The 27,044-nt window shown below is 41.1% G+C and overlaps 2 protein-coding genes across 6 annotated transcripts in view; both read right to left on the bottom strand.

Moving 5' to 3' along the window:
- LOC109892954 (keratinocyte-associated transmembrane protein 2) overlaps positions 1 to 7,049 on the bottom strand; it is a 31,302-nt gene extending 24,253 nt beyond the window's left edge. The window contains exon 1 of one of the 2 annotated variants that reach the window (XM_020485880.2): positions 6,883 to 7,049. In XM_020485880.2, coding sequence (XP_020341469.2) covers positions 6,883 to 6,994 — 112 coding nt within the window. In that variant the 5' untranslated portion in view covers positions 6,995 to 7,049. The remainder of the gene's footprint in view (positions 1 to 6,882) is intronic. The other variant, XM_020485881.2, reaches the window with a different exon arrangement.
- Positions 7,050 to 7,587: 538 nt separating this feature from the next.
- LOC109892953 (voltage-dependent anion-selective channel protein 1-like) lies at positions 7,588 to 25,116 on the bottom strand. 4 transcript variants are annotated; one of them, XM_031826905.1, is made up of 11 exons: positions 24,752 to 24,896; positions 22,437 to 22,988; positions 21,608 to 21,684; positions 21,268 to 21,337; positions 20,306 to 20,355; positions 17,926 to 18,078; positions 17,491 to 17,543; positions 17,033 to 17,260; positions 12,642 to 12,792; positions 12,399 to 12,456; positions 7,588 to 8,586 (listed from the first exon to the last, which is right to left on the bottom strand). In XM_031826905.1, exons 3-11 carry the CDS (start codon positions 21,623 to 21,625, stop codon positions 8,495 to 8,497), a joined length of 873 nt encoding a protein of 290 aa, XP_031682765.1. In that variant the 5' UTR covers positions 21,626 to 21,684; positions 22,437 to 22,988; positions 24,752 to 24,896; the 3' UTR covers positions 7,588 to 8,494. The 4 variants fall into 4 exon arrangements, with proteins under 4 accessions (XP_031682765.1, XP_031682764.1, XP_031682766.1 ...); XM_031826904.1 differs by lacking the exon at positions 22,437 to 22,988 and having other exon boundaries at positions 24,752 to 24,950; XM_031826906.1 differs by lacking the exon at positions 21,608 to 21,684 and having other exon boundaries at positions 24,752 to 24,894.
- Between the last annotated feature and the right edge of the window lie 1,928 nt (positions 25,117 to 27,044).

Raw genomic sequence — 27,044 nt, 5'->3', positions numbered from 1 at the left:
TGAAAAACTATTTGGCTAAGGTGTATGTAAACTTCTGACTTCAACTGTATATATCACGTCGCAAGGCATATGAATGAACATCTTGGCTTCCCCAGTGATTTTACCCTGCTACTGATAATAATGTGAACAGTTGCCACATAGTGGCAATGTGAACCCTTTGGAAATACCTGGATTTCTGCATAAATTGGTCATAAAATTTGATCTGATCTTCATCTAGATCACAACAAACAGTCTGCTACACAAACAATGATAAGTTTTCATGTCTTCATTGAACACACCGTGTAAACATTCAGTGCAAGGTGGGAAAAGTATGTGAACCCTTGGATCTAATAACTGGTTGACCCTCCTTTGGCAGAAATAACCTCAACCAAATGCTTTCTGTAGTTGTAGATCAGACCTGCACAACGGTCAGGAGGAATTTTTGACCATTCCTCTTTACAAAACTGTTCCAGTTGAACAATATTCTTGGGATGTCTGGTGTGAACTGCTCTTGAGATCATGCCACAGCATCGCAAATCGGGTTGAGGTGGGCTCTGACTGCACCACTCCAGAAGGCGTATTTTCTTCTGTTGTAGATTTACTTCTGCGTTTTAGGTTGTTGTCCTGTTGAATCACCCAACTTCTGTTGAGCTTCAATTGGTGTTGAGCTTCAAACTTTCAAATTGACACCATAAAATGGGAAATTAAGATAGAGGTCAAATTCTGATTAACAAAAAAAAAATTGAAGTAAGATAAAGAGAATAGGATTTAGTAATCAGTGCTGACATCCTGTCAAATAAGTCTATAGGAGTTCCCTGAGAAGAGGTTTCTGTCATTAGAACGGGCAGGGACAAAGGTGAGTGGTATATTAGGTGGATGTACAGGATATGTAAGGTATGAATTTCCCATGTTCCTATGGGCTTGGTTTTAGATGAGCCTAGAGGTCGACCGATTAAATCAGAATGGCCGATTAATTAGGGCCGATTTCAAGTTCTCATAACAATCGGAAATCGGTATTTTTGGACAACGATTTGGCCGATTTTTACACCTTGATTTAATCTTTATTTAACTAGGCAAGTCAGTTAAGAACACATTCTTATTTTCAATGACGGCCTAGGAACGGTGGATTAACTGCCTCGTTCAGGGGCAGAACGACTGATTTTTACCTTGTCAGCTTGGGGGGTTTCAATCTTGCAACCTTACAGTTAACTCGTCCAACGCTCTGACCACCTGATTACATTGCACTCCATGAGGAGCCAGCCTGTTACGCGAATGCAGTAAGCCAAGGTAAGTTGCTAGCTAGCATTAAACTTATCTTATAAAAAAAACAATCATAATCACTAGTTAACTACACATATTCCTAGTTTCTCTAACGTGTCCTGCATGCATATAATCGATGCGGTGCGTATTGTTGCTCCAATGTGTACCTAACCATAAACATCAATGCCTTTCTTAAAATCAATAAACAGAAGTATATATTTTTAAACCTGCATATTTAGCTAAAAGCAATCCAGGTTAGCAGGCAATATTAACCAGGTGAAGTTGTGTCACTTCTCTTGCGTTCATTGCACGCAGAGTCAGGGTATATGCAACAGTTTGGGCAGCCTGGCTCATTGCAAACTAATTTGCCTGAATTTTACACAATTATGAGATAACATTGAAGGTTGTGCAATGTAACAGGAATATTTAGACTTATGGATGACACCCGTTAGATAAAATACAGAACGGTTCCGTATTTCACGAAAAGAATAAACGTCTTGTTTTCGAGATGATAGTTTCCAGATTCGACCATATTAAATGACCTAAGGCTCGTATTTCTGTGTGTTATTATGTTATAACTAAGTCTATGATTTGATAGAGCAGTCTGACTGAGCGGTGGTAGGCACCAGCAGGCTCGTAAGCATTCTTTCAAACAGCAACTTCGTGCGTTTTGCCAGCAGCTCTTCATTGTGCTTCAAGCATTGCGCTGTTTATGACTTCAAGCCTATCAACTCCCGAGATTAGGCTGGTGTAACCGATGTGAAATGGCTAGCTAGTTAGCGGAGTGCGCGCTAATAGCGTTTCAAACGTGGGAATATTGAAGACTCATGTTAAAAGGAACCACCAGCTTTCATTTGTTCTCATGTTCTGAGCAAGGAACTTAAACGTTAGCTTTCTTACATTGCACATATTGCACTTTTACAATTCTTCTCCAACACTTTGATTTTGCATTATTTAAACCAAATTGGACATTTTTCATTATTTATTTGAGGCTAAATTGATTTTATTGATGTATTAAGATAAAATAAGTGTTCATTCAGTATTGTTGCAATTGTCATTATTATAAATCAATTAAAAGCAAAAAAATATATTTTAAAAAATATGCAGATTAATCGGTATGGGCTTTTTCTGGTCTTCCAATAATCGGTATTGGCATTGAAAAATCATAATCGGTCGACCTCTAATACAGCCTAACATTCTCCTGCAAAATGTCTTGATAAACTTGGGAATTCATTTTTCTATCCAGACCCTGAGGCAGCAAAGCAGCCCCAAACCATGATGCTCCCTCCACCATACTTTACAGTTGGAATGAGGTTGTTGGTGTGCTGTGCCTTTTTTTCTCCACATACCGTGCTGTGTTTCTTCTGTCCACAGAATATTTTGCCAGTAACACACTTTTGCAAACTTCAGACGTGCAGCACAGTTTTTTTTAACAGCAGTGGCTTCTTCTGTGGTGTTCTCCCATTAACACCATTCTTGTTTTGTGTTTTAGGTATTGTAGACTCGTCAACAGAGATGTTAGCATGTTCCAGAGATTTCTAGAAGTCTTTAGCTGACACTGTAGGATTGTTCTTAACCTCATTAAGCATTCTGCGCTGTGCTCTTGCAGTCATCTTTGCAAGAAGGCCACTCCTAGGGAGAGTAGCAACAGTGCTGAACTTTCTCCATTTATATTACCGTGGACTAATGAACATCAAGGCTTTTAGAGATACTTTTGTAACCCTTTCCAGCTAGATGCAAGTCAATAATTCTTAATCTTATGTCTTCTGAGATCTCCTTTGTTCGAAGCATGGTTCACATCAGGCAATGCCTCTTGTGAAAAGCAAACTCAAATTATGTGAGTTTTTTTTATAGGCCAAGGCAGCTCTAACCAACATCTCCAATCTCGTCTCATTGATTGGACTCCAGGTTGACTAACTCCTGACTTCAATTAGCTTTTGGAGAAGGCCTAGGGATTCACACAATTTAAACACTCATAGTGTAGGTTGGGAAAAGTATGTTTTCAATACAGACAAGAAAAATACAATAATTTGTGTGTTATTAGTTTAAGCCCACTATATTTGTCTATTGTTGTGACTTAGATTAAGATCAGATCAAATTTGATGACCAATGTATGCAGAAATCCAGGTAAATCCAAAGGGTTCACATACTTTTCCTTGTCACTGTATGCTCCCAGCAGGTTATTCAGGAAAGCTTGCTCTGCCTTTCCGTTCTGACCAGCTATTCTTTATGTGTGTCATAAACACAACCAGTCAAAGTTGTAATCTGGTTAGGCTAGTTCAAAAGTCTCCTGTCGGCTACTTGCGCACATTCATCCAAAATATACGAAACAAAAATATAAAATATCTAAAGTGTTTGTCCAATGTTTCATGAGCTGAAATACAAGATCTCGAAAATTTGCCATATGCACAAAAAGCTCATTTCTCTCGAATTCTGAGCACAAATTTGTTTATATCCCTGTTAGTGAGCACTTCTCCTTTGCCAAGATAATCCATCCATCTGACAGGTGTGGCATATCAAGAAGCTGATTAAACAGCATGATCATTACATAGGTGCACAAAGGCTACTAAAATATGGAGTTGTCACAACACAATGCCAAGTTGAGGGAACGTGCAATTGATATGCTGACTGCTGGAATATCCAACAGAGCTGTTGCCAGAGAATTGAATGTTCAATTCTCTACCACAAGCTGTTTCCAAAATCTTAAAAGAGAATTTGGCAGAGCATCCAACTGACCTCACAACCGTAGACCACGTATAACCACGCCAGCTTCATCACCTGCAGGTTTGTCTGAGACCAGCCACCCAAACAGCTGATGAAACTGAGGAGTATTTCTATCTTTAATAAACATTTATGGGGAAAACTCATTCTGATTTGCTGGGCCTGGCTCCCTAGTGGGTGCAGCAGTTTAATTAGTTGAAATTTAATTACTCTTCACAAAACAATGTCCATAAAGGCTAGAACACTTTATAATGCAAGATGATACCAGTAGCTTCCAGCTTTGTAAGCCAACTTTCCTTGCTATGCTACCTGACAGCTAAAACTAACACATTCACTAGCCTAGTAGTTTATTGTTGATAATGTGCAAACCATAAAGTAACATATGCTGGTTTCAAAGATGATTGCCACAAAAACATTACTAATCAACTTTTTTTTTTTTAAATCGGTCTCTTTCTCACATCTCTCTAAGATGATCTACTGCCTCAGCGAACTAACTGACTGTAGGGCTCCGATGGGCAGATTTGGATACAAGGGATCTTAGAATTTACTTTTCGTAGCAGGTTAGGAGAATTTACACATAAGGTTAGGATCATTTTGTATTTTTCATTTAACTAGACAACTCAGTTAAGAACAAATTCTTATTTACAATGACGGCCTATCCCGGCCAAACCCTAACAACGCTGGGCCAATTGTGCACCACCCTATGGAACTCCCAATCACAGCCGTTTGTGATACAGCCTGGAATCAAACCAGGCTGTATCTATCTAGCACTGAGATGCAGTGCCTTAGACCACTGCACCACTCGGTATCGGGTTAGTAGAATTAACGTAGCACGTTAGGATTTTTTATTTATTTTTTATTTTACCTTTATTTAACCAGGTAGGCAAGTTGAGAACAAGTTCTCATTTACAATTGCGACCTGGCCAAGATAAAGCAAAGCAGTTCGACAGATACAACGACACAGAGTTACACATGGAGTAAAACAAACATACAGTCAATAATACAGTATAAACAAGTCTATATACAATGTGAGCAAATGAGGTGAGAAGGGAGGTAAAGGCAAAAAAGGCCATGGTGGCAAAGTAAATACAATATAGCAAGTAAAACCCTGGAATGGTAGTTTTGCAAGGATAATTAGGTTGAGGGTTAGTTTTAGCTAAAACGAAGAAAAAAACTTGATGTCAATTTGATAAACTGCATCCCAAGATTATTGGTTAAAGACAGTGCAAAATGTTTAAAAATAAGCTACTTCTATACAAATAAGTCCCAAATTTCAGAGAAACAGATTTCCATGAGGCTAAAGATGACATCAGCCAAAACAAGCTCAATAACTCAATGCATGCACACACTCCTACTGAATACACATTCACCTGTATTGATTTACCCAGAGATTTGCCATTCAAATAAATTACCATTATGTTATGTCGTTAAATTGGTAAAAGTCCAATTGATTTAATGAATACATGGCCTTTTCTGAAAAATATTGACGTAACATTTTTCTAATGTAATGATGCCCAACGATTGCAAAGAGCAGTAGCTGAGTTTATGTCTGGATCAAGTGTCATTCTGTGCCTTTGGCTAATATGCCTTTTTTTTGCTGTGGTATCGTTTTGGTATTGAGTATTGTGATACTTAACATGGTAAAGAAATGCTCTCAGAACAGGTTAAATGCAGTAGGATGACAGGTCGACAGATGGGCTCTTTCCGTAACTCAAGAAACTATGGGGGCAATCACATCTGCCGGCACAAGGCACAGTGAATGGGCTACTGTTGAGAATGACTTATGGATAGCATGTCATGTCAATTTGGATGGTAGGAATAGGCCACATGGTTTCACTTTCCATGAATGTGGCATCATGCAATGCTCCTAAAAGAGGATCAATGATCCTAAAAAAGGAACTCATAGCAGTTCGGCTTTAGCACAAAAGGGACATGACTAGCTATATGAGACGATAAGGCCAGAGTTGTAGTTTTTTCTCCAAAACAATCTGCTCTGGTATCGAAAAATTATATTTTCCCTGTCCTCAAGACATTTTCAGAAGGCAATAAGGACCTTGGAAAAGTATTCCCATGAAGATAAGCTCTATATCAATACAGCATTATCAAGTAAAACATGTTGATATTAAAATGATGTACAGGGAGACAACGAAAATATTTTATAAGTAGGCTTGTGATAAGGAAATCATTTTGTTGACATTTCCTTATTGGGTCTCCGCTTAGAGAAGTGTTTCCATTTCACTGACAGAATGCTTATTATTTCAGATACATGGTGAGGGACACCTGGTTGGACAGTCCAGTCCAGTTTCTCTCAGTCAAACCTGGAATTAGAGTCCAAGACCCCAAAATATCTCGCTAACTGTAGCTGGCTTGTTACCACCAAAATAGTATCTATAAAATGGGTTTTCTAACCATTGAGATATTAAATTCATATTCGAATAATTAATTATATGATTCTAACACGAAAGCATTGTGCTACTAGCTAGCTAACTACCAATTATCAGCAGAATCGTTGACAAAATGAATCTTTACTTTCACTCTGACGCCAAACTAGCGAACCCGCTGTGGCTAGGATTGGAAACTAACGTTCATTAGGTAAGGTTAATGGTCACTGATGACAGATTAGATGATTAGGCCTGTAAAATTTTAACCCGGACTTCTATTTCTGACAGAGTTTGCTGCCATGCTCCTCATCTGACACATTGGCAAGTTACTAGGCGGCACCCATATACCTCAGTCGGCGGCACAGCAGGAGCTGGTCGTCGACTAGCTACTGTAGCTAGGTGAAAGCTGAACGCAGATACTAATTCAGGTGAAAGCAGATACTGGTTCAGGTGAAAGCTAGCTACATTCACTCATATAGCTCCCTCTAAACATAAAACTAACCATAAAACATGGTAACTTCGTTTTGAATATTAAACATACCGTTTTGGGTTGCCGGCGGAGCCGAAATACAGTTGGGAGTAAACAGTTGTAACAAGATAAACACGAAACATTGAATTTTCCAGCTACGTCTCATCTTCCTGCAAGTCGCCATCTTGTTTGTGAGGGCTATTTAAGGGGCGTGGCTAAAATGCAAAAAGGTGACGTAAAACAGATGACACCCGAAACTGAACGGTCCTTTGTACTTGACACCTGAGTGGGGATTAGGACTGTCTGATCAGTTGGAAAGATAGCTTTATGTATACTGAACAAAACTATAAACGTAACATCAACATTTTTACTGAGTTACAGTTCATATAAGGAAATTAGTACATTTAATTAATTAGGCCCTAATCTATGGATTTCACTCCTGGGCTGGGGCCCACCCACCGGGAGCCAGGCCCAGCCAATCATTACAGACAGAAATACTCCTCAGTTTCATCAGCTGTCCTGGTGGCTGGTCTCAGACGATCCCGCAGGTGAAGAAACCGGATGTGGAGGTTCTTGGCTGGCATGGTCACACGTGGTCTGCGGTTGTAAAGCCAGTTGGACATACTTTCAAATTCTCTAAAGCAATGTTGGAGGAGTCTTATCGTAGAGAATTGAACAGTTATAGTCTAAAGTAGATATGAATATAGGCCTACAGCAAATCCAAGGCTTTTTATTTCCATTATCATTGCATTATGGGTGGGAAGAAAAGCAGAGGCATTCAAGATGTTGTTCTTTATTTAACGGAGTAACAACGTCAGGTACACAGAGTTTGTCTGTTCCAACACCATCATCGGAAGACTAACATTCCTTGTAAAATCATTTGTGTTAAGAGGGATGTTGTATAGTGTGCAGGACAGGTTACCTTTCTATTTGGGAACAATTGAGGTTTGCCTTACACTTCACAGACAGGTTAAGTATTCAAGAACATTGTTAATATATTTTTGCTATATGTAATAAAAAATAATTCACACCAAATGCACAGACAGACGAGTCAAAAACAAGTTTGATCCTAAATGGCCCCATATTCCCAGAAAGTAGTTAGTGCCTCAGAGCTAATGCTGCTTAAGTGAAGGACCACTTACCCATCCCATAATAATATAATATCTTAGACACTTCCCTTCTTTGTCAGAGGGTTTACAAGGAGAGAACTCTCCAGTAGAGGAATATTTCACCTTGGCCAAGGAATGTTTATGTTGTAATCCAGTACCAGTGATCTGTTTAATGCAACAGCCCCACCATGTGGACAAAAAGTAAACTGTTTACCAAATCCTTTAATTTGTCTTAAATCTACAGTATCTTATTTTCTCTTATCCACTTTGAAAATATATATAAATAAATTAGTGTTTACATGAGACCTTAACAGACCTTTATCATTTTTACATTTTGCCGACCATTAAAACATCTTAGTTTTATTCTAAACTGGGCCCTGTATTCCAAAATATTTTATCTGAAATGGTCCTGTAAAAGTGGAATATCAACTGTAGTGCGATTTCACCACGTGTGCCGGCTCACCTCAACCAAAGCACATCTACTGTAAGGGAAACAAGGTTGTGAGGATAGCTATTTCAATAACATATTTGGTTGTTGTAAAAGGTTTGGGGTTGTTGTTGTGTTCCTTGCCTTCTTATGCCTCAAACTCTAGGCCAAGGCCGAGCTTGTGCCCACCTGTGTTAATGTTTTTCCCATCCAGGAGAGCAGAAAGGGTCAGCTTAATGCCTGTAGACAGAGAGACAGAGACAATACATCAACAAGGGGGAGTAACAAGTTCAGCTGTGGTGATCATGAAATTGTCAAGTTAATGTAAAATTAACATTTAGCATCTCCTGGCTTCCAGACCTTTGGAACATCTACATTTTTTAAAAAGTCTAATAAATCCATGTAACATAGCCTACACCTTCTAGGGAGTTTTTCCTAGCCACCGTGCTTCTACACCTGCATTGCTTGCTGTTTGGGGTTTTAGGCTGGGTTTCTGTACAGCACTTTGAGATATCAGCTGATGTACGAATGGCTATATAAATAAATTTGATTTGATTTTGATTTGATTTGATTCACAATACATCCATTATTTATTTTATACAGATCTAAAGAAGCATGATATGAATCAAATGTAGTCTATTTCAGAAGAACAGAATAGCATACTCTGAGTTGCCCTTATGTTAGGTCCTGATCTGGCTATGCCAAATGGCTATAGGCTACACTAGTTCATTTAGCAGACAAGATTTGCTAAGAATTCGGGTGGAATTATTTGTATTTTATAGTATGAAGAATGCAATTGAAAAAAGCTGAATAAAATAGGATATTTTCTCCAAACTATTTGAGGGAGTGCGCACATGCGGCTATTCTGTGTTGAGCGGTTAACAAAGAAATAGGTCCTCATATATGCTTCATTTACAGTTATTAATATAACTTTAGTTGTTCTACAAACATTGGGGTATATGTTTGATTTTTAAAACATTGTAAGGCTGCATGATGCGACTAATGATGATTTGAAAAAAAGTAGCGTGAAAGTCATGAGCTCTGCCTTGTTTCTTGCGCAGGCTGTACACGCTACATCAGTCACTCATTCACACTTGATATTGCCTAGAATTTCACAGCGGCATCCCCTTTCTGTGGCCATAATGCACCCTAAAAAAATCCAGGACGTTTGTGGCCAGTGGCCGTTGTGCCCTTCTCCCTGAGTGCTGCGCACTCCATCACGTGATCAGGTCTTTCTCACAGGCTAAAAGTGTTGTGCCCTTCTCCCTGAGTGCTGCGCACTCCATCACATGATCGGGTCTTTCTCACAGGCTACAAGTGAAGTTAGACACATCGGGGACACAACTGCAGACGTCCTTATCCAATTCCGAGGTGCATATTGAAGATATTGGAAGAACTGTCCACATTTACTTTTCGTCAGCCAACAAGATGAGTATGCCTAACGAACAGCAAAAGCACTATCCAATGTCAATATACTATTCCCCATCATAAAAAGATTGACCTATTATATTCTAAGCGAGAAATAAATATTCCAAACAGTCTGGGACAGTTGTGGGATTCGATAGATCCAAAATTAATACAACCACTTGCATCAAATCAGAACGTTTAGCTTTAAATGTTGATAAACTATTAGGCTATTCCTTCACATTATAGGCGCAGCAATCTGCACATGGTAGTAGGCTATAAGAGCAAATGTTCCATTAACAGAAAACACCATTATCAAGTGACCACAAATGCAATTATTTTATTATAAAAAGTGAATTTTATGGTGAAAATGATCTTCCCCAAACTTGAAACCCACGTGCTGCTTATGTATGCGTTAGGCTCTACACCCCTTGTAAAGCGGATTAATGTGCTTCATTTTAAGAAGTTATTTGTTCTCTTAAGTTGTGATACAAACCTTATTAAAACATATAGGCCTATGGGCTAGGCTACATGAGGTGTGCGACTGATTCGAAAAAGTCACACAAAAATTGATAATATATAATTCACAAGTCATAGCCCAACATTGTCACCCATCAGACTATTATTGACTTAATCTTGTCTTTACATATACTGAATAATATGTGAATGGATCCTTATCATGCACCTGTATCGAAACAGGCGCAGCAGGAAAAAAAATACATGGAATCTATGCACTTAAATAGCCCACAAGGGTGCGTTCTGAGCCCTCTCCTGTACTCCCTGTTCACCCACGACTGTGTGGCCATGCACTCCTCCAACTCAATCGTCAAGTTTGCGGACGACACTACAGTGGTATGCTTGATTACCAACAACGACGAGACGGCCTACATGGAGGAGGTGAGGGCCCTCGGAGTGTGGTGTCAGGAAAATAACCTCACACTCAATGTCAACAAAACAAAGGAGATGATTGTGGACTTCAGGAAACAGCAGAAGGAGCACCCCCCTATCCACATCGATGGACAGTAGTGGAGAGGGTATTAAGTTTTAAGTTCCTCGGCATACACATCACGGACAAACTAAATTGGTCCACCCACACAGACAGCGTCGTGAAGAATGCGCAGCAGCGCCTCTTCAACCTCAGGAGGCTGAAGAAATTCGGCTTATCACCAAAAGCACTCAAAAACTTCTACAGATGCACAATCGAGAGCATCCTGTCGGGCTGTATCACCGCCTGGTAAGGCAACTGCTCCGCCCACAACCGTAAGGGCTCTCCAGAAGGTAGTGAGGTCTGCACAACGAATCACCGGGGGCAAACTACCTGCTCTCCAGGACACCTACACCACCCGATGTCACAGGAAGGCCATAAAGATCATCAAGGACAACAACCACCCGAGCCACTGCCTGTTCACCCCGCTATCATCCAGAAGGCGAGGTCAGTACAGGTGCATCAAAGCAAGGACCGAGAGACTGAAAAACAGCTTCTATCTCAAGGCCATCAGACTGTTAAACAGCCACCACTAACATTGAGTGGCTGCTGCCAACACACCGACTCAACTCCAGCCACTTTAATAATGGGAATTGATGGAAATTGATAGAAAATATATCACTAGCCACTTTAAACAATGCTACTAAATATGTTTACATTACTCATCTCATGTGTATATGTATATATTGTACTCTATATCATCTACTGCATCTTTATGTAATACATGTATCACTAGCCACTTTAAACTATGCCACTTTGTTTACATGCCCTACATTACTCATCTCATATGTATATGTATATACTGTACTCAATACCATCTACTGCATCTTGCCTATGCCATTTTGTACCATCACTCATTCATATATCTTTATGTACATATTCTTTATCCCTTTACACTTGTGTGTATAAGGTATTAGTTTTGGTATTGTTAGGTTAGATTACTTGTTGGTTATTACTGCATTGTCAGAACTAGAAGCACAAGCATTTCGCTATACTCGCATTAACATCTGCTAATCATGTGTATGTGACAAATAAATTTGATTTGAGAATGGAGGACGCTTTTCCCTGTGGTTTATTTTCATGCCAGCCAGGTAGGCTATACTCCTGTTGTAAATATAAACATTAATATTAGGGAAGTTGAGAAATAAATATAATAGGCCTAGCCTATAGAAAGCTGATGCTCCTCTTTTTAATAGAGGCCATCACTCTATTGAAATGTTGCGCAACATGAGCTCATGGGCTCTCAAGAAGTGTTTGATTAGATTTTCAAATACATTTGCATTGATGTCAGAGTGATTAAAGGGACAATAGGGTGCTGAGAACGAGGCAGTTAGCAAGTTTGGTAGGCTGCTAATGACCATTAGCAACATCAAAGCTTGGAGAAGCCTAATTACCATGACTAAACAGTCATGTGGAATTTGCCTGCCTTCATTACTCGTGACCGTTGGAGTGGTGGTTATAAGGTCACCGCAACAGCCCTAGTGACAAGATCAGGGTCCATTGACTGGCTGAGGAGGTCAAAGATCAAGTGCATGCTGCTGTTCTGTCATTTCTTCCCAAAATACAGTAGAAAGGTATTTCAACTGCACATTTAATCTACACTAGCATGGAGAAAAATAATATTTCGCAAAACATTTTAATAAAACGTTTTAAAATTACGAACCAGGCTTCAGAGTCTGAGTGTATCCCAGGCCCACAAGGCTAGAGTTGTTCACTCTGGCCTGTTGGAGAAATGTATAGATTAGAAACAGGATTAAAAATAGGACTCAAAATGTACTCAACAATACTTCCACAGAAAATTTTAAACTTATTAGCCTAGTAACTCCCTCTACCCATCCCCTGAATGTGACCCCAGGCGGAGGTCATGTCTCAGCCAGTAAGAGGACTAGCTAGAGTGGCCCCTTACCGAGAAAGATGCGTCGGCATCAATCTGGTACTTGGCTGCAATGCCAAAGTGGGTGTTGCTGTTGCCAGCGGTCCAGGCCAGGTTGACTGCTGTCTCCAGCTGGTCGTTCACCTTCTGGTAGATGGAGCCCCCGAACTCGGTGCCGTCATTTCTGTCATAGGGGGGAAAAAACGGTTGGCCATTATTACGATGAGAATGGGGAACTAACATGTATGCAAGTATATTGCAACATCACTATTCATTCCAGTATTCATGTTCAACAAAAAAACTGAAACGAGATCTGTTACAACTACCAAATATCACATGAACTGCAATCAGAAGATTAATATTCACAGTCTAAACTAGCAAACTGAGGGTACAAAACATTAGGAACACCTTTCTAATATTGAGTTACAACCCCCTTTTGCCCCCAGAAAAGGTCTCAATTCGTCAGGGCACGGACTCTACAAGGTGTCAAAAGCGTTCCTTCGGGATGCTGGCCCATGTTGACATCGATTCCTCCCACAGTTGTGTCGAGTCGGCTGGATGTCCTTTTGGGTGTTGAGCCATTCTTGATACACACGGGAAAATGTTGAGCATGAAAAAAACAGCAGCGTTGCAGTTCTTGACACACTCAAACCAGTGCGCCTGGCACCTACTAATTTCAATCTTTTGTCTTTCCCATTCACCCTCTGAACAGCTCACATACACAATCCATAACAGTGTTTGTATTAGAGGTCGACCGATTATGATTTTTCAACGCAGATTAATCGGCCGATTTTTAAAATTGTATTTGTAATAATGACAACAATACTGAATGAACACTTATTTTAACTTAATATAATACATCAATAAAATCAATTTAGCCTCAAGTAAATAATGAAACATGTTCAATTTCATGTAAATAATGCAAAAACAAAGTGTTGGAGAAGAAAGTAAAAGTGCAATATGTGCCATGTAAGAAAGCTAACGTTTAAGTTCCTTGCTCAGAACATGAGAACATATGAAAGCTGGTGGTTCCTTTTAACATGAGTCTTCAATATTCCCAGGTAAGAAGTTTTAGGTTGTAGTTATTATAGGACTATTTCATTAACCTTTGACTATTGGATGTTCTTATGGGCACTTTAGTATTGCCAGTGTAACAGTATAGCTTCCGTCCCTCTCCTCGCTCCTCCCTGGGTTCGAACCAGCAACACAACGACAACAGCCACCATCGAAGCAGCATTACCCATGCAGAGCAAGGGGAACAACTACTAGAAGGCTCAGAGCGAGTGACATTTGAAACGCTATTAGCGCGCGCTAACTAGCCAGCCATTTCACTTCGGTCACACCAGCCTCATCTCGGGAGTTGATAGGCATGAAGTCTTAACCAGCGCAATGCCTGACGCACAACGAAGAGCTGCTGGCAAAACGCAAAGAAAGTGCTGTTTGGAGGGCCTCCCGGGTGGCGCAGTGGGTTAAGAGACTCTGGGTTCCCGCCCAGGCTCTGTCGTAACCGGCGACGCACAATTGGCCTAGCGTCGTCTGGGTTAGGGTTTGGCTGGTAGGGATATCCTTGTCTCATCGCGCACCAGCGACTCCTATGGCGGGCCAGGCGCAGTGCATGCTAACCAAGGTTGCCAGGTGCACGGTGTTCCCTCCGACACATTGGTGCGGCTGGCTTCCGGGTTGGATGCGAGCTGTGTTAAGAAGGTTGGGTTGGGTTGTGTATCGGAAGACGCATGACTTTCAACCTTCGTCTCTCCCGAGCCTGTACGGGAGTTGTAGCGATGAGACAAGATAGTAGCTACTAAACAATTGGATACCACGAAATTGGGGAGAAAAAGGGGTAAATAATTTATTTTTTATTTTTTTAAGAAAGTGCTGTTTGAATTCATGTTTACGCGCCTGCTTCTGCCTACCACCGCTCAGTCAGATACTTAGATACTTGTATGCAACGCAGGACACGCTAGATAATATCTAGTAATATCATCAACCATGTGTAGTTAACTTGTGATTAAGATGGATTGTTTTTCATAAGATAAGTTTAATGCTAGCTAGCAACTTACCTTGGCTTACTGCATTCGGGGTCACAGGCAGTCTCCTTGTGGAGTGCAACGAGAGAGAGGCAGGTCGTTATTGTTTTGGACTAGTTAACTATAGGATTGCAAGATTGGATCCCCGAGCTGACAAGGTGAAAATCTGTTGTTCTGCCCCTGAACAAGGCAGTTAACACACCGTTCCTAGGCCGTCATTGAAAATAAGAATGTGTTCTTAACTGACTTGCCTATTTAAATAAAGGTATAAAAAATACATTTAAATATATATATTTTTTTAAACATGGGCAAATGGGTGCCCAAAAATACCGATTTCCGATTGTTATGAAAACCTGAAATGGGCCCTAATTAATCGGCCATTCCGATTAATCGGTCGACCTCTAGTTTGGATATGCTCATTGGTCATAGTATGGATATAGTTAGCATGCCAAAGTTCCCAGATGTCGTACTACATTCGCCAAAATACAAAGTATACAAGCAATGGACACTTGTTCCGTACTTTTCGGGTCCATAATGCAATTCTTCAGAAAATAGGCATTGCTTCACAACGTTTTCAGAGGAAAATGGAGGAAAATATCCAGCCGAAGTCTGACGAAAACGGATACCAATTTATTTGTTGCTTTAACAAATTATGACAAATGTTAAGAAAATGTTGAGCAATGTAATAAAGTCATTACTTTTCAAATAAATTACGTTACACGTTATGTTGGCTGACAATTTGCTAGCTACGCTATCCTTACGAACCGCATATCCAGTACATACTGGTGTAATGATATGCTATGTTTAGCTACCTACTGTAACGTCAGTTGGATACTAATAAGTCGGACATGCCAGTATATTTACTTTATGCTATCTAACTACCCAACATTTATTCACTTGATTATTCACGTAATTTATAGCTTAGCTAAGTGGTAAAGTGGTTTGGGTGTCACTGTAAATTCACTCTGGCTACCTACTCCGATTTCAGAGCACTCTGGTCTGACTGTGCCAGAGCGCAGAATAACTGATGAATTTACAAAAAGCTCAACAGCCGTTGAATGTGGCCTGTGTCAGTAAATGTCAGCAAAAAAGTGTAATTAAATGGTTGCCAGCAGCACCATTACAGTTACCAACACTCTGGATAACTGCCTAACCAGCTCTGCTAGGGTGAGTAAAATGGTTAGAGTGAGGTGTTCTCTCATTTGTGTCTGGAAGCAACTAGCCAGTTAGCTTGGGTGCTTGACTGCCAGTGTGAGGTCAGAACACTCGGATCATTCCTAGATCCTAATCCTCGGCCAGAGATTCCAGTATGCGCTCCAGAACGCACTCTGACACTCCAGATTGAATTTACAAACACACCTGAAGTCTAGATCGTAATTTGTTATGCTAACAAGCAAGCAAGAGGTTGCATAGCAACAGCATCAACTTCCAGTAGACAGAGTAAGTAAGTATATAGTGAGTAGTATACACTCATTATGTAGTATACAGTATGTTCGTATGGGGATGCGAACACAGATCAAGTCTCAATTGTCTCAAGGCTTAAAAATCCTTCTTTAACCTGTCTCCTCTTCATCTACACTGATTGAAGTGGATTTAACAGGTGACATCAACAAGGGATCATAGCTTTCACCTGGATTCACATGGTCAGTCTGTCATGGAAAGAGCAGGTGTTCCTAATGTTTTGTACACTCAGTGTATATCAAGGATCAGCTGTCAAAGGATTAAATAGCCATGTCTCAGAGCTAATTGACCTTGTCAAAAAAGTGATCATGAATGGAAGGCCAAGTCGCGGCAGGAGGTTAGCTTACTATCCTATACTCTCCTACCAACAAAGCCCTATGACAAATCCCATCACTGTGGGATACATAAAATAACTGCCAGTCTGCATCTGAGGGGACCAGAGAGACAGCAAGTGCTTGGGGCTGCTAGTGTCCAGACAAAGTCAGCTCTCATAGTTCAGAGCTGGAAACAAAATGTTCGTGACTAGTCATTCAAAAAGCTCAGTTGGTTGGAGCATGGTGCTTGCAACAAAGTTGGGGGGTGTGCCAAAAATACAAAATACTTCACTGTAAATCATTTTGGATAAGGGTCTTAAAGACCATAAATATGGTCCCTAAACCCCATCGCTGGCTTACTGTCAGTGTTGTTGAGCCCCATCGCTGGCTTACTGTCAGTGTTGTTGAGCCCCATCGCTGGCTTACTGTCAGTGTTGTTGAGCCCCATCGCTGGCTGACTGTCAGTGTTGTTGAGCCACCTTCTTACTTCCATTGTTTGCTGAAGCGCGGAGGCCTACCTGAACCATATTTTTGCATCTATACAATGACGGGGTAGGCCGTCATTGTACATAAGAATTTGTTGTTATCTGACTTGCCTAGTTAAATAAATATATCTACTCACACATTTGTGTGGAGCTGGAACTCGTCGGTCTTGTAGCCAACGGCGAAGTTGCTCTGGGTGACCCTGTTCTTCCCGGCCTCGAAGGTCATCTGGTAGCCGGCCAGCCAGCCCTCGTAGCCCACCACCGCCATGCCGTGCACAGCCGTCCCGTTAATGTCGTAGTCCACATCACACCCCAGGTTGATGTGCTCCCTCTTGTAGCCAGTCTTGATCTTACCACTCTTCTTGCTGGAGGTAGGGATATGAGAGGAATGGAAGGAAGGAAAAACTTGTGAGTATGAGGTAATATAGGAATCACAGTGACAGAATGGCAAATACATCCAACAATCTACATTGAGCTGAGCAGGACAAAATAAAATGGCAACATGTATTGTGTGACATCATTGATTACAATGAATTAACATTGTGAAACAATTAAATGCTACCTTCACTGAATTAATTGGATAGCCACTTCTTACCCAGTGTTTGGCGAGAAGGAGGAATCAAACGTCAGTTTAAGCCCTTTGGTCAACTGAAGGGAGAAGGTGAGAGAAAGATGGAGGATAAGAAAGCATGAATGATTCATAAGTAAATTAATTTCCGAGGCAGACGGAAAGAACTATTAAGAAAGCTTTGTTGCGTAATTAAATGGTATATTGCTCTGAGCATTTCACCCCTTAATAGGGTGGGGGGCCCATAGGGAACAGACTCCGACACGAAGACTAAACATGTAAAGTTATGTATATATTGTCTTAAAATATATAATAAAATCAATGAAACAAGTCAGTGACTGCTGATCTTTTTTATATTTACACGAAGGGATTACTCATTGGCTTATAGCACCCTTCAAACAATGACAGATTGAAGAAAACGGAAGAGAGTACACCCTGATCTAAAGAACACATAGTCCTGACCTGGTCCTCCAGAGTAATCTCAGTGCCCAGAGTGTTGTCGGTGTTCCACTTCTCAGTGAAGGTCAGTCCGTGTTCGGCCCACTTGTACTTGGTCTCCAGGGTGCCGGCCACTTTGCTGGTCTCGGTGTTGGCAGAGCCCGTGCTGGTGAACTCCTGGGATTGGGGTCAAACAGAGGTCAGCGGTGAGATGTGATCACGTTATTTTAGCATCAGACATTATTAGTGAGGATTTGGATGGCTGAGGACCACATTGGCACGTCACAAGTGACGGAGACAATCCGAGAGGTCTTTCACGGGTGTTGATGAGTCAGATAACTAAACGGAAGAAAAATATAAAAACAACAAGTAAAGTGTTGGTTCCATGTTTCATGAGCCAAAAAAAAAAAATGTGCTATCCGCACAAATTGCTTATTTCCCTACTGGTGAGCATTTATTCTTCCATCTGACAGGTGTGACATATTAAGAAGCTTATAAAACAGCATGATAATTATACAGATGCACCTTGTTTTGGAGAGAATAAAAGACTAATCTAAAATGTGCAGTTTTGTCACAACACAATGACACAGAAGTCTCAAGTTGAGGGAGAGTGCAATTGGCATGCTGACTGCAGGAATGTCCACCAGAGCGTTTGCCTGAGAATTTAATGTTAATTTCTCTACCATAAGCTGCCTCCAATGTCATTTTAGAGAATCTGGCAGTACATTCAACCGGCCTCACAACCGCAGACCAGGTGTATGGCGTTGTGTGGGTGAGCGGTTTACTGATGTCAATTTTGTGAACAGAGTACCCCATGGTGGCAGAAGGAGTTATGGCATGGGAAGTCATAAGCTATGGACAACAAACCCAAAGCATTTTATAAATTTCAATGCACAGAAATACCGTGACGAGATCCTTAAGCCCATTGTGAGTCCCATTTTTTTTAATGGTATCTGTGACCAACAGATGCATATCTGTATTCCCAGTCATGTGAAATCCATTGATTAGGGCGGATTTCCTCATAACAACTGTAACGCAGTAAAATCGTTGAAATTGTTTAATGATGCGTTTATATTTTTGTTCATATTTTTGATATGACGAACATATCAAGGACAGCTTTCTTCCATCTACGTTACATTGCAAAAATCTGAAACTTTCTGTCCTAAAATGATGCAGAAATATGAATCCGTGCTTTTGTCACTTCTAGGTTAGACTACTGCAATGCTCTACTTTCCGGCTACCCGGATAAACCACTAAATAAACTTCAGTTAGTGCTAAACACGGCTGGTAGAATCTTGACTCGAAAAAATGTACTCCAGTGCTAGCCTCTCTACACTGGCTTCCTGTTAAGGCAAGGGCTTATTTCAAGGTTTTACTGCTAACCTCCAAAGCATTACATGGGCTTGCTCATACCAATCTTTCGGATTTGGTCCTGCCGTACATACCTACACATACGCTACGGTCACAAGACGCAGGACACCTAATTGTCCCTAGAATTTCTAAGCAAACAGCTGGAGGCAGAGCTTTCTTCTATAGAGCTCCATTTTTATGGAATGGTCTGCCTACCCATGTGAGAGACGCAGACTCGGTCTCGACATAAGTCTTTATTGAAGACTCATCTCTTCAGTAGGTCCTATGATTGAGTGTAGTCTGGCCCAGGAGTGTGAAGGTGAACGGAAAGGCACTGGAGCGACGAACCACCCTTGCTGTCTCTGCCTGGCCGGTTCCCCTCTCTCCACTGAGATTCTCTGCTTCTAACGCTATTACGGGGGCTGAGTCACTGCTTACTGGTGCTCTTCCATGCCGTCCCTAGGAGGGGTGCATCACTGAGTGGGATGAGTCACTGACGTGATCTTCCTATCCGGGTTGGCACCCCCCCCGAAGGGTTGTGCGGTGGGGGAGATCTTCGTGGGCTATACTCGGACTTGTCTCAGGATGGTAAGTTGGTGGTTGAAGATATCCCTCTAGTGGTGTGGGGGCTGTGCTTTGGCAAAGTGGGTGGGGTTATATCATGCCCGTTAGCCCTTGTCCGGGGGGGTATTGTCAAACGGGGCCATAGTGTCTCCCGACCCCTCCTGTCTCAGCCTCCAGTATTTACGCTGCAATAGTTTGTGCCGGGATGCTATTATATGCTGTTATATCTGGAGTATTTCTCCTGTCTTATCCAGTGTCCTGTGTGAATTTACGTATGCTCTCTCGAATTCTCTCACTAATTCTCTCTCTATCGGAGGACCTGAGCCTTAGGACCATGCCTCAGGACTACCTGGCCTGATGACTCCTTGCTGTCCCCAGTCCACCTGGTCGTGCTGCTACTCCATTTTCAACTGTTCTGCCTGCGGCTATGGATCCCTGACCTGTTCACCTCTTTTGGCTCAAGGGGTATACGGACTGCAGTGGAACTTACCAGTCCATTATCTGACTTTGTTTTCAAGTCCAGCTTGATGAGACCAAAACCTGAAAGGCATGGAAGAAAATGAAATCAAACTGTTGTAATTACAACATATTCTATGAGTGCTTTTTAAACTGATGATATATTCCTGTTCAGTTCATTATTTCCACTAACATTCCTAGCAATTCCCGTTAACGCATGGCCTCTGTTGTTTTCAAAATAAGCATGCCGTCTCTTGCAGACTTATTTTATCACTTCATAAACACATAGTGCTTATGAAGTGACGTAACAAAATGTGGAAAAAGTCAAGGGGTCTGAATACTTTCCGAATGCACTGTAAACCACTGTTCAATAAATCCCTCTCTGAGAAATACCAGTCTAGGCTATCACACATTACAACTATTACATAACATTGATAGATAGAGTTTATTGATTTGATGTGGTTTCTACTAGGGCTGTGACAATACCAGTATCACAATATTCTTTTCCAGAAATGTGACTCAGGATGACTACATAATGGATGTTTGTTTCCCAACATTTGGGCTGTTGTCCTAAAGTTAAATCTGCTTTGTTTCCTTGCCACGATACTAACAAGTATTGCGATACTGGTATCTTCCCGGCCCTAGTTTCTAAACTGGAGTCCATTGTCACGTCAGGCACAGTTCACCGCCTCAGCTTCCTTCCCATCCATCTCTGGGAGGCAGTGTGCTGGTCGTCCCACCCCCACCTGGTTGGGATTTACCTGGAAATCCCCACAGTAAGGCCTAGACCTCAATAGCTCAGTACAGCTGTGTGTCTCTCAGTCAATAAGCTGCCTAAGGACAGACAGTCTAAACTAGAGGGTTTACCAAATGGCTATAACACTAGGCTAGTACGACTACAGTCCACTCCTGATTCTCTGCAGGACAGGAGCAAAGGCTGAGTTGAAGAATGATCTAGGAAATAGTGTGTAGAAAGTAGTACTGCTCAGTGCTCACCGTATCCCTTGGTAAAGACATCCTTGGCGGACTTGCCAAGGTCAACATAGGTAGGAGGAACGGCCATTATCTGTAAAAAATAAAATAAAAATCATAAGAAAAAAAGGAGACAGCTTTGTGTTAGGCTACTGCTTAGCACAAAGCGCTGTGAGATAGCAATGGGGCAATGGCATACATAAAGCATTAGCAGTGTGCTAGGCCTTCACTGACATAGCAACTGAGGAGAGAGCACTGCGTGTGGGGGAGGAGGTGGGAGAGGATTGAGGTCATTGATGGACGGGGTGGGCCGGTAGGGGGAGGGGCAGGCAGACATGCCTCACATCTGCCTGAACAGACTAACCCGTTTGCTCTGACTCATCAGAAAAAGAGTGATGTGCTTGCCTTGCCAGGCTAGAGATTTCACAACAGCAGCCAAACCTGAAATGACAGCCAAATTAAAACACAAAACACAGAAGGGTCAGCTTATGAATCAATAAGTGATTTCTAAATGGAAGGTTAGACGTGATTTAATATTTGTTAGATGACCTCAACTCCACTCTTACTATACGAGAATGTGTGGGCAGAGACTTCAATGTTGAGTAACAGGAGGAAAAAATCTGCTTGTTGCAGATTCCAAAAAGGATTTCAGCATTGATCGTGCTTTTTCATCCAAGACTAGGCTTAAACTGGAACACTTGCCCTCTGCCCATGTGCACAATGCTAATTTGCAAATAGAATAGCCTATAGCCCAAATGGCTATTTTGTACATCAGCGCATGCCACATAGCCTACAGCCTCGATCACTTCCTTCAAATACTATTTAATAGAATATTAATGATAATTACTACACCTTTCTCCAGGTCATACACTGAACAAAAATTTAAATGCAACAATTTCAAAGATTTTACTGAGTTACAGTTCATAAGGAAATCAGTCAATTTAAATACTTTAATTAGACCCTAATCTATAGATTTCACATGACTGGGAATAAAGACATCTGTTGGCCACAGATATATTAAACTAAAAGGGTAGGAGTGTGGATCAGAAAACCAATCAGTATCTGGTATGACCAGCATTTGCCTCATGTAGCCCGATACATCTCCTTCGCATAGAGTTTATAAGGTTGTTGATTGTGCCTGTGAAAAGTTGTCCCATTCCTATTCAATGGCTGTGCGAAGTCGTTGAACTCACTGTCGTACACGTCGATCTAGAGCATCTCAAGCATGCTCAATGGGTGACATGTTTGGTAAGTATGCAAGCCATGGAAGAACTGGGACATTATCCGCTTCCAGGAATTTTGTAGAGATCCTTGCGAAATGGGGCCGTGCATTATAATGCTGAAACATGAGGTGATGGCAGCGGATGAATTCACGACAATGGGCCTCAGGATCTTGTCACAGTATCTCTATGCATTCAAATTACCATCGATACAATCCAATTGTGTTCATTGTCCGTAGCTTATGCCTGCCCATACCAATTTCCCCATAGTGGTGGTGGGGTTATCTGTTCACAAAGTTGACATCAGCAAACCGCTCGCCCACACAACGCCATATACACTGTCTGCCATCTGCCTGGTACAGTTGAAACCGGGATTCATCCGTGAAGAGCACACTTCTCCAGCATGCAAGTGGCCATCGATGGTGAGCATTTGCCCACTGAAGTAGGTTACAATTCCGAACTTCAGTCAGGTCAAGACCCTGGTGAGGATGACGAGCACGCAGATGAGCTCCCCTGAGACGGTTTCTGAAAAACGATGTTGGAGGTGGTACATGTTAGAGAAATGAACATAAAATTCTCTGGCAATAGCATACCAATTGCATGCTCCCTCAAAACCTGAGACATCTGTGGCATCGTGATGTGACAAAACTGCACATTATAGAGTGACCCTTTTTTAAAAATTGTTCCCTGCACAGGGTGCAGTGATCAGGCTGTTAACGATCAGGCTGTTAAATCAACTTCTTGATATGCCACACCCGTCAGGTGGATGGATTATCTTGGTAAAGAAGAAATGCTCACTAACAGTGATGGAAACAGCTTTGTGCACAAAACAAGAAAAATATTATAATAATGTGCATATGGAACATTTCTGGGACCTTTCATTTCAGCTCATGAAACATAAGACCAACACTTTACATGTTGCGTTTATATTTTTGTTCAGTGTAAATGCATGGTTTAGTGACACCCAAAATCAAAACCAATTATTACACAGCTCTCATTTCTACACGCTTTGAAATTCAGTGGGGTGGCAGGTAGCCTAGTGGTTAGAGCATTGGTCCAGTAACCGAAAGGTTTCTGGATCGAATCCCAGAGCTAACAAGGTAAAAATCTGCATTGCTCAGGGGCAGAACGACAGATTTGTTCCCCTGATGCCAAAGACGTGGATGTCGATTAAGGCAGCCCCCCGCACCTCTCTGATTCATTGGGGTTAGGTTAAATGAGTTAGGCACATTTCAGTTGAAGGCATTCAGTTTTTAATACAAGCCACCTTCAGTGACCAACAGGCACTCGCTCGAAAGGGACCACGGTAGGAGACAGGAAGTGTCAAACATCAGGCATTCCAGAATACACACACAGGGAGGAGCACTGAACCTTTGAGGATCATTATTGGTGGGAGAGGTTAGAATATTAGGCCATACAGAGAAAGTCTTGAGGAATGCACTAGTCTACATAACCGGGTCTTCAAGGAAAGCCACACAATGTGTCCTTCTGGTCCCTCTTGAGACAGAAATACTCCATTGCAGAAAGTCAATGAAATCTCATCAGACGATAGCTTTTACTATAGCTAGATTTTCTTGCGTCGTTTAATTTTCAAATAAGCATACCTGAACAGAAATATTAAGGGAACGTCGACTGAAAGGACCTTGAGATAGGAGATTGAGAACGTTAGCATTGTTGCATTAGACCCGTGTCAGGCAGGTTTCACGTTCCACATGCACTAGAGAGATGGAAATGCAATGTACATGTTTCCCAGACAGTTGTCACAGAGTCTGCAACCTGCTGCCTGATACGAGCAGTTCTTCTTCCTGGCTGCCTGATGATGTCCAAGGGGTTATGCAACAACGCGGCAGACACATCACTGCTTGCGCTTGAACATCTTTAGCTTACTTGCTAACGAAGTAGAAAACTAGTTAGCTGCTGAGGTTAGCAAGCAATTGGTGGAGAGCGGGACAAGCGCATACTGCACATGATCGCTGGCTATAGCGAGTAACTTTAATCAAATTGCAGAGAACAGTACCTAGGCTCATTAAATTCAAATAATAATGAGTCAGGTTATTAGCTAGTTACTCGAGGCCATGTTCACATAGCCAGCTAGCCACAGAGCTAACTCATCAGGCTAGCTAGCTGTATGCTGATCAGCATTTCTCCTCCTGGACAGCTTCTAACGCAACGTTACTGGTGGTGGATGAGCGTGCTGCCTCAAGCCAAGAAAGAGGTCCATGTCTATCACAACAGGGATACAATAGTGCACCATAATATGCCACAATATTAGCTTCATTTCAACATACCTCTCTGTCAGTGCTTTCCAATCCTGCCTGAGGAGATTCCTGTCAACTAGACAACGGGAGGGGTGAGAGGAGGTGCAACAGCGTTACACACGCTAGAAGTCAAACAAGCGTATGAAAAAAAAGAGGCATGACTCTGGCGTTGTCTTGGTGGCGCACGCGCTGTTGATCGTTTGACGTCCGCATAGCGCGTCATCGGTAGGCTTCAAACCCCGCCACCTTTAACAACCGATCTAGAATCAGCTCGTCCCACCTCATCACCAATCCCCATCATTATGTGCTTATAACAAAACCGTCCATAGTCAACGAGTAGTCTAATCGCTGGAATGCAGGAATGTCGCATCAACGCTGCACAAGAGAAGAGCCAGGATGTGACGTTGAGCACTCGTCACAGTCGACTTCTGTACGGCACTATCTGTAACCCCAGCAAATCCTGGCTGTTTAACGCAGTTTATATAATCAAAATGTGCATATTGTGAAGGCCTTTGTATCTGTAACCCTATCATGCAGTTGCTATTTTGAACTTTTTTTTGTCATATACAAATCACCTCAGTGCCAGTATTCATACTGTGTTCTGCATTCTTGTGAGCCTTATGAGTGTAGTGTATGGCAGCATGGGTGCAAAGCTTTTTGTGAAGTAGTGTGTAACTTGTTTTCATAGAATAGTGTGGAAGTGGTTGTGTGGAACCCTGCCAAACCCCATCACTTCCTCTGTCATAGTTAGGGTGCAGCTGGCAGCAAATACCTCCAGGTATTATCTAGTGAAAATAACTACAATGTGTACAATGTCTATAGCGGTTCACGTTTGATGTCAGATCAGTTATATTATGCTCAAGATAACATATTTTATATATATATATATTTTTAAATATAAATTAAATCGCTGGTTACAGTACGTGTCTATAGGCACACAGGTAACCCAGGAAGTAGAAATGCAAAGCTAGGCCAATAGAGAGCATTCTCATCTTCGAAACTATGATATGCACCTACGGTAATTATGTCTCCCTTTATCGAATTATGTTTCTATCTTTGCTGCTACGAAACAGGCAAAATACCCTACAAATAAAGACATTTGGAAAGCGGTTTGTTTTGAAAGCATTTATGAACATTTGCAATACCAAATGTGCTAGAGTGGCTTCTAGGAAGGTTAGTAGCACTACAATATCTTCAGAGGACAAGGAGACCATGAAACTGCCTAATCAAAGAACCAAAGGAGAGGCCGCAAACTGAATGAGGGAATGGAAGAGGCTTTGAGCTGCTTTGGCCAGTAGGTGACAGTGTAAGCAATGTAATGTGACTCCTCTCTGTTTCCAGAAAGCACAGTGAAAGTCTCCTCAAATTTAAAAAAAACGAAAAACTTCAAATTCATTTGAATAATTTGATATGTTGTGGTAATCAGTCACTCTCGAAATATTCATCTAGTATTTTCTTGAAGTTATTTGATTGATTAGAAAAGGTTAGTTACTCTATGAACTTAAACTATTTGTATTTCTAAAAAAGAAAATCGATTTGGTTTCAATGTTAGATGATAAGATGAATATACTGCTAAAAATAACATATACTGTTGGGTTTTAGCTCAGTTGAAAAGAATAAGGAACATGTTGTATTTCTCTGACTAATAAACACATTAATATCACATAAAATAGCAACACCTCAAATTAAATAAAAAGTCTCAGCATTTTCAAATCATTTATGTAAACATTCTCATACTGTCAGCCAGAACATAACGACTACTATGAAAATGATTTCAGTGTTATGTAGCTACCTAACCATCTGATCGATTCATTTACATTTGCCTTAATCTTAATAGCAACATTTCAATTATTATTTTAATTGATAATACTTTGTGGCATTTATGTTATTTCATTTGAGCTAATTCCTCAAAGTAAGTAGGACCTGTTTTTGTCATTTAATTTCTGTAATAATTGATTAATTCCAAGATAATATCATGCAGTGTTTGAGGCAGTTCTTTTGTGTTTTTATTTTCCTTAAGATGGCTTGTAGTAAGTCATGTCAGTAAACAATAATTAATTATGTTAATTATAACACCAGAGCAGTTATAAACATAACTACCAAACAGTCTGTCATTGATGCAGAGACTCTTATATTTATTTATTTCCCAACAGTGACTGGTTATTTTAATAAATTCAAGTTAGAGCTACGATCCTTAGTTGCTACATCCATTTTTGGACTTATAAATGTATGATATATACCCATTGATTCTTCAAGAATATAACTTGTAAATGCCTCATGAGCCTAGTTCAACTGTTTTACCACATCAGAACCCAAAATATAA

This window comes from Oncorhynchus kisutch, linkage group LG6, assembly GCF_002021735.2.
Source record: "Oncorhynchus kisutch isolate 150728-3 linkage group LG6, Okis_V2, whole genome shotgun sequence".
Lineage (NCBI taxonomy): Eukaryota > Metazoa > Chordata > Actinopteri > Salmoniformes > Salmonidae > Oncorhynchus > Oncorhynchus kisutch.
This window is presented reverse-complemented; position numbering and strand designations above follow the sequence as displayed.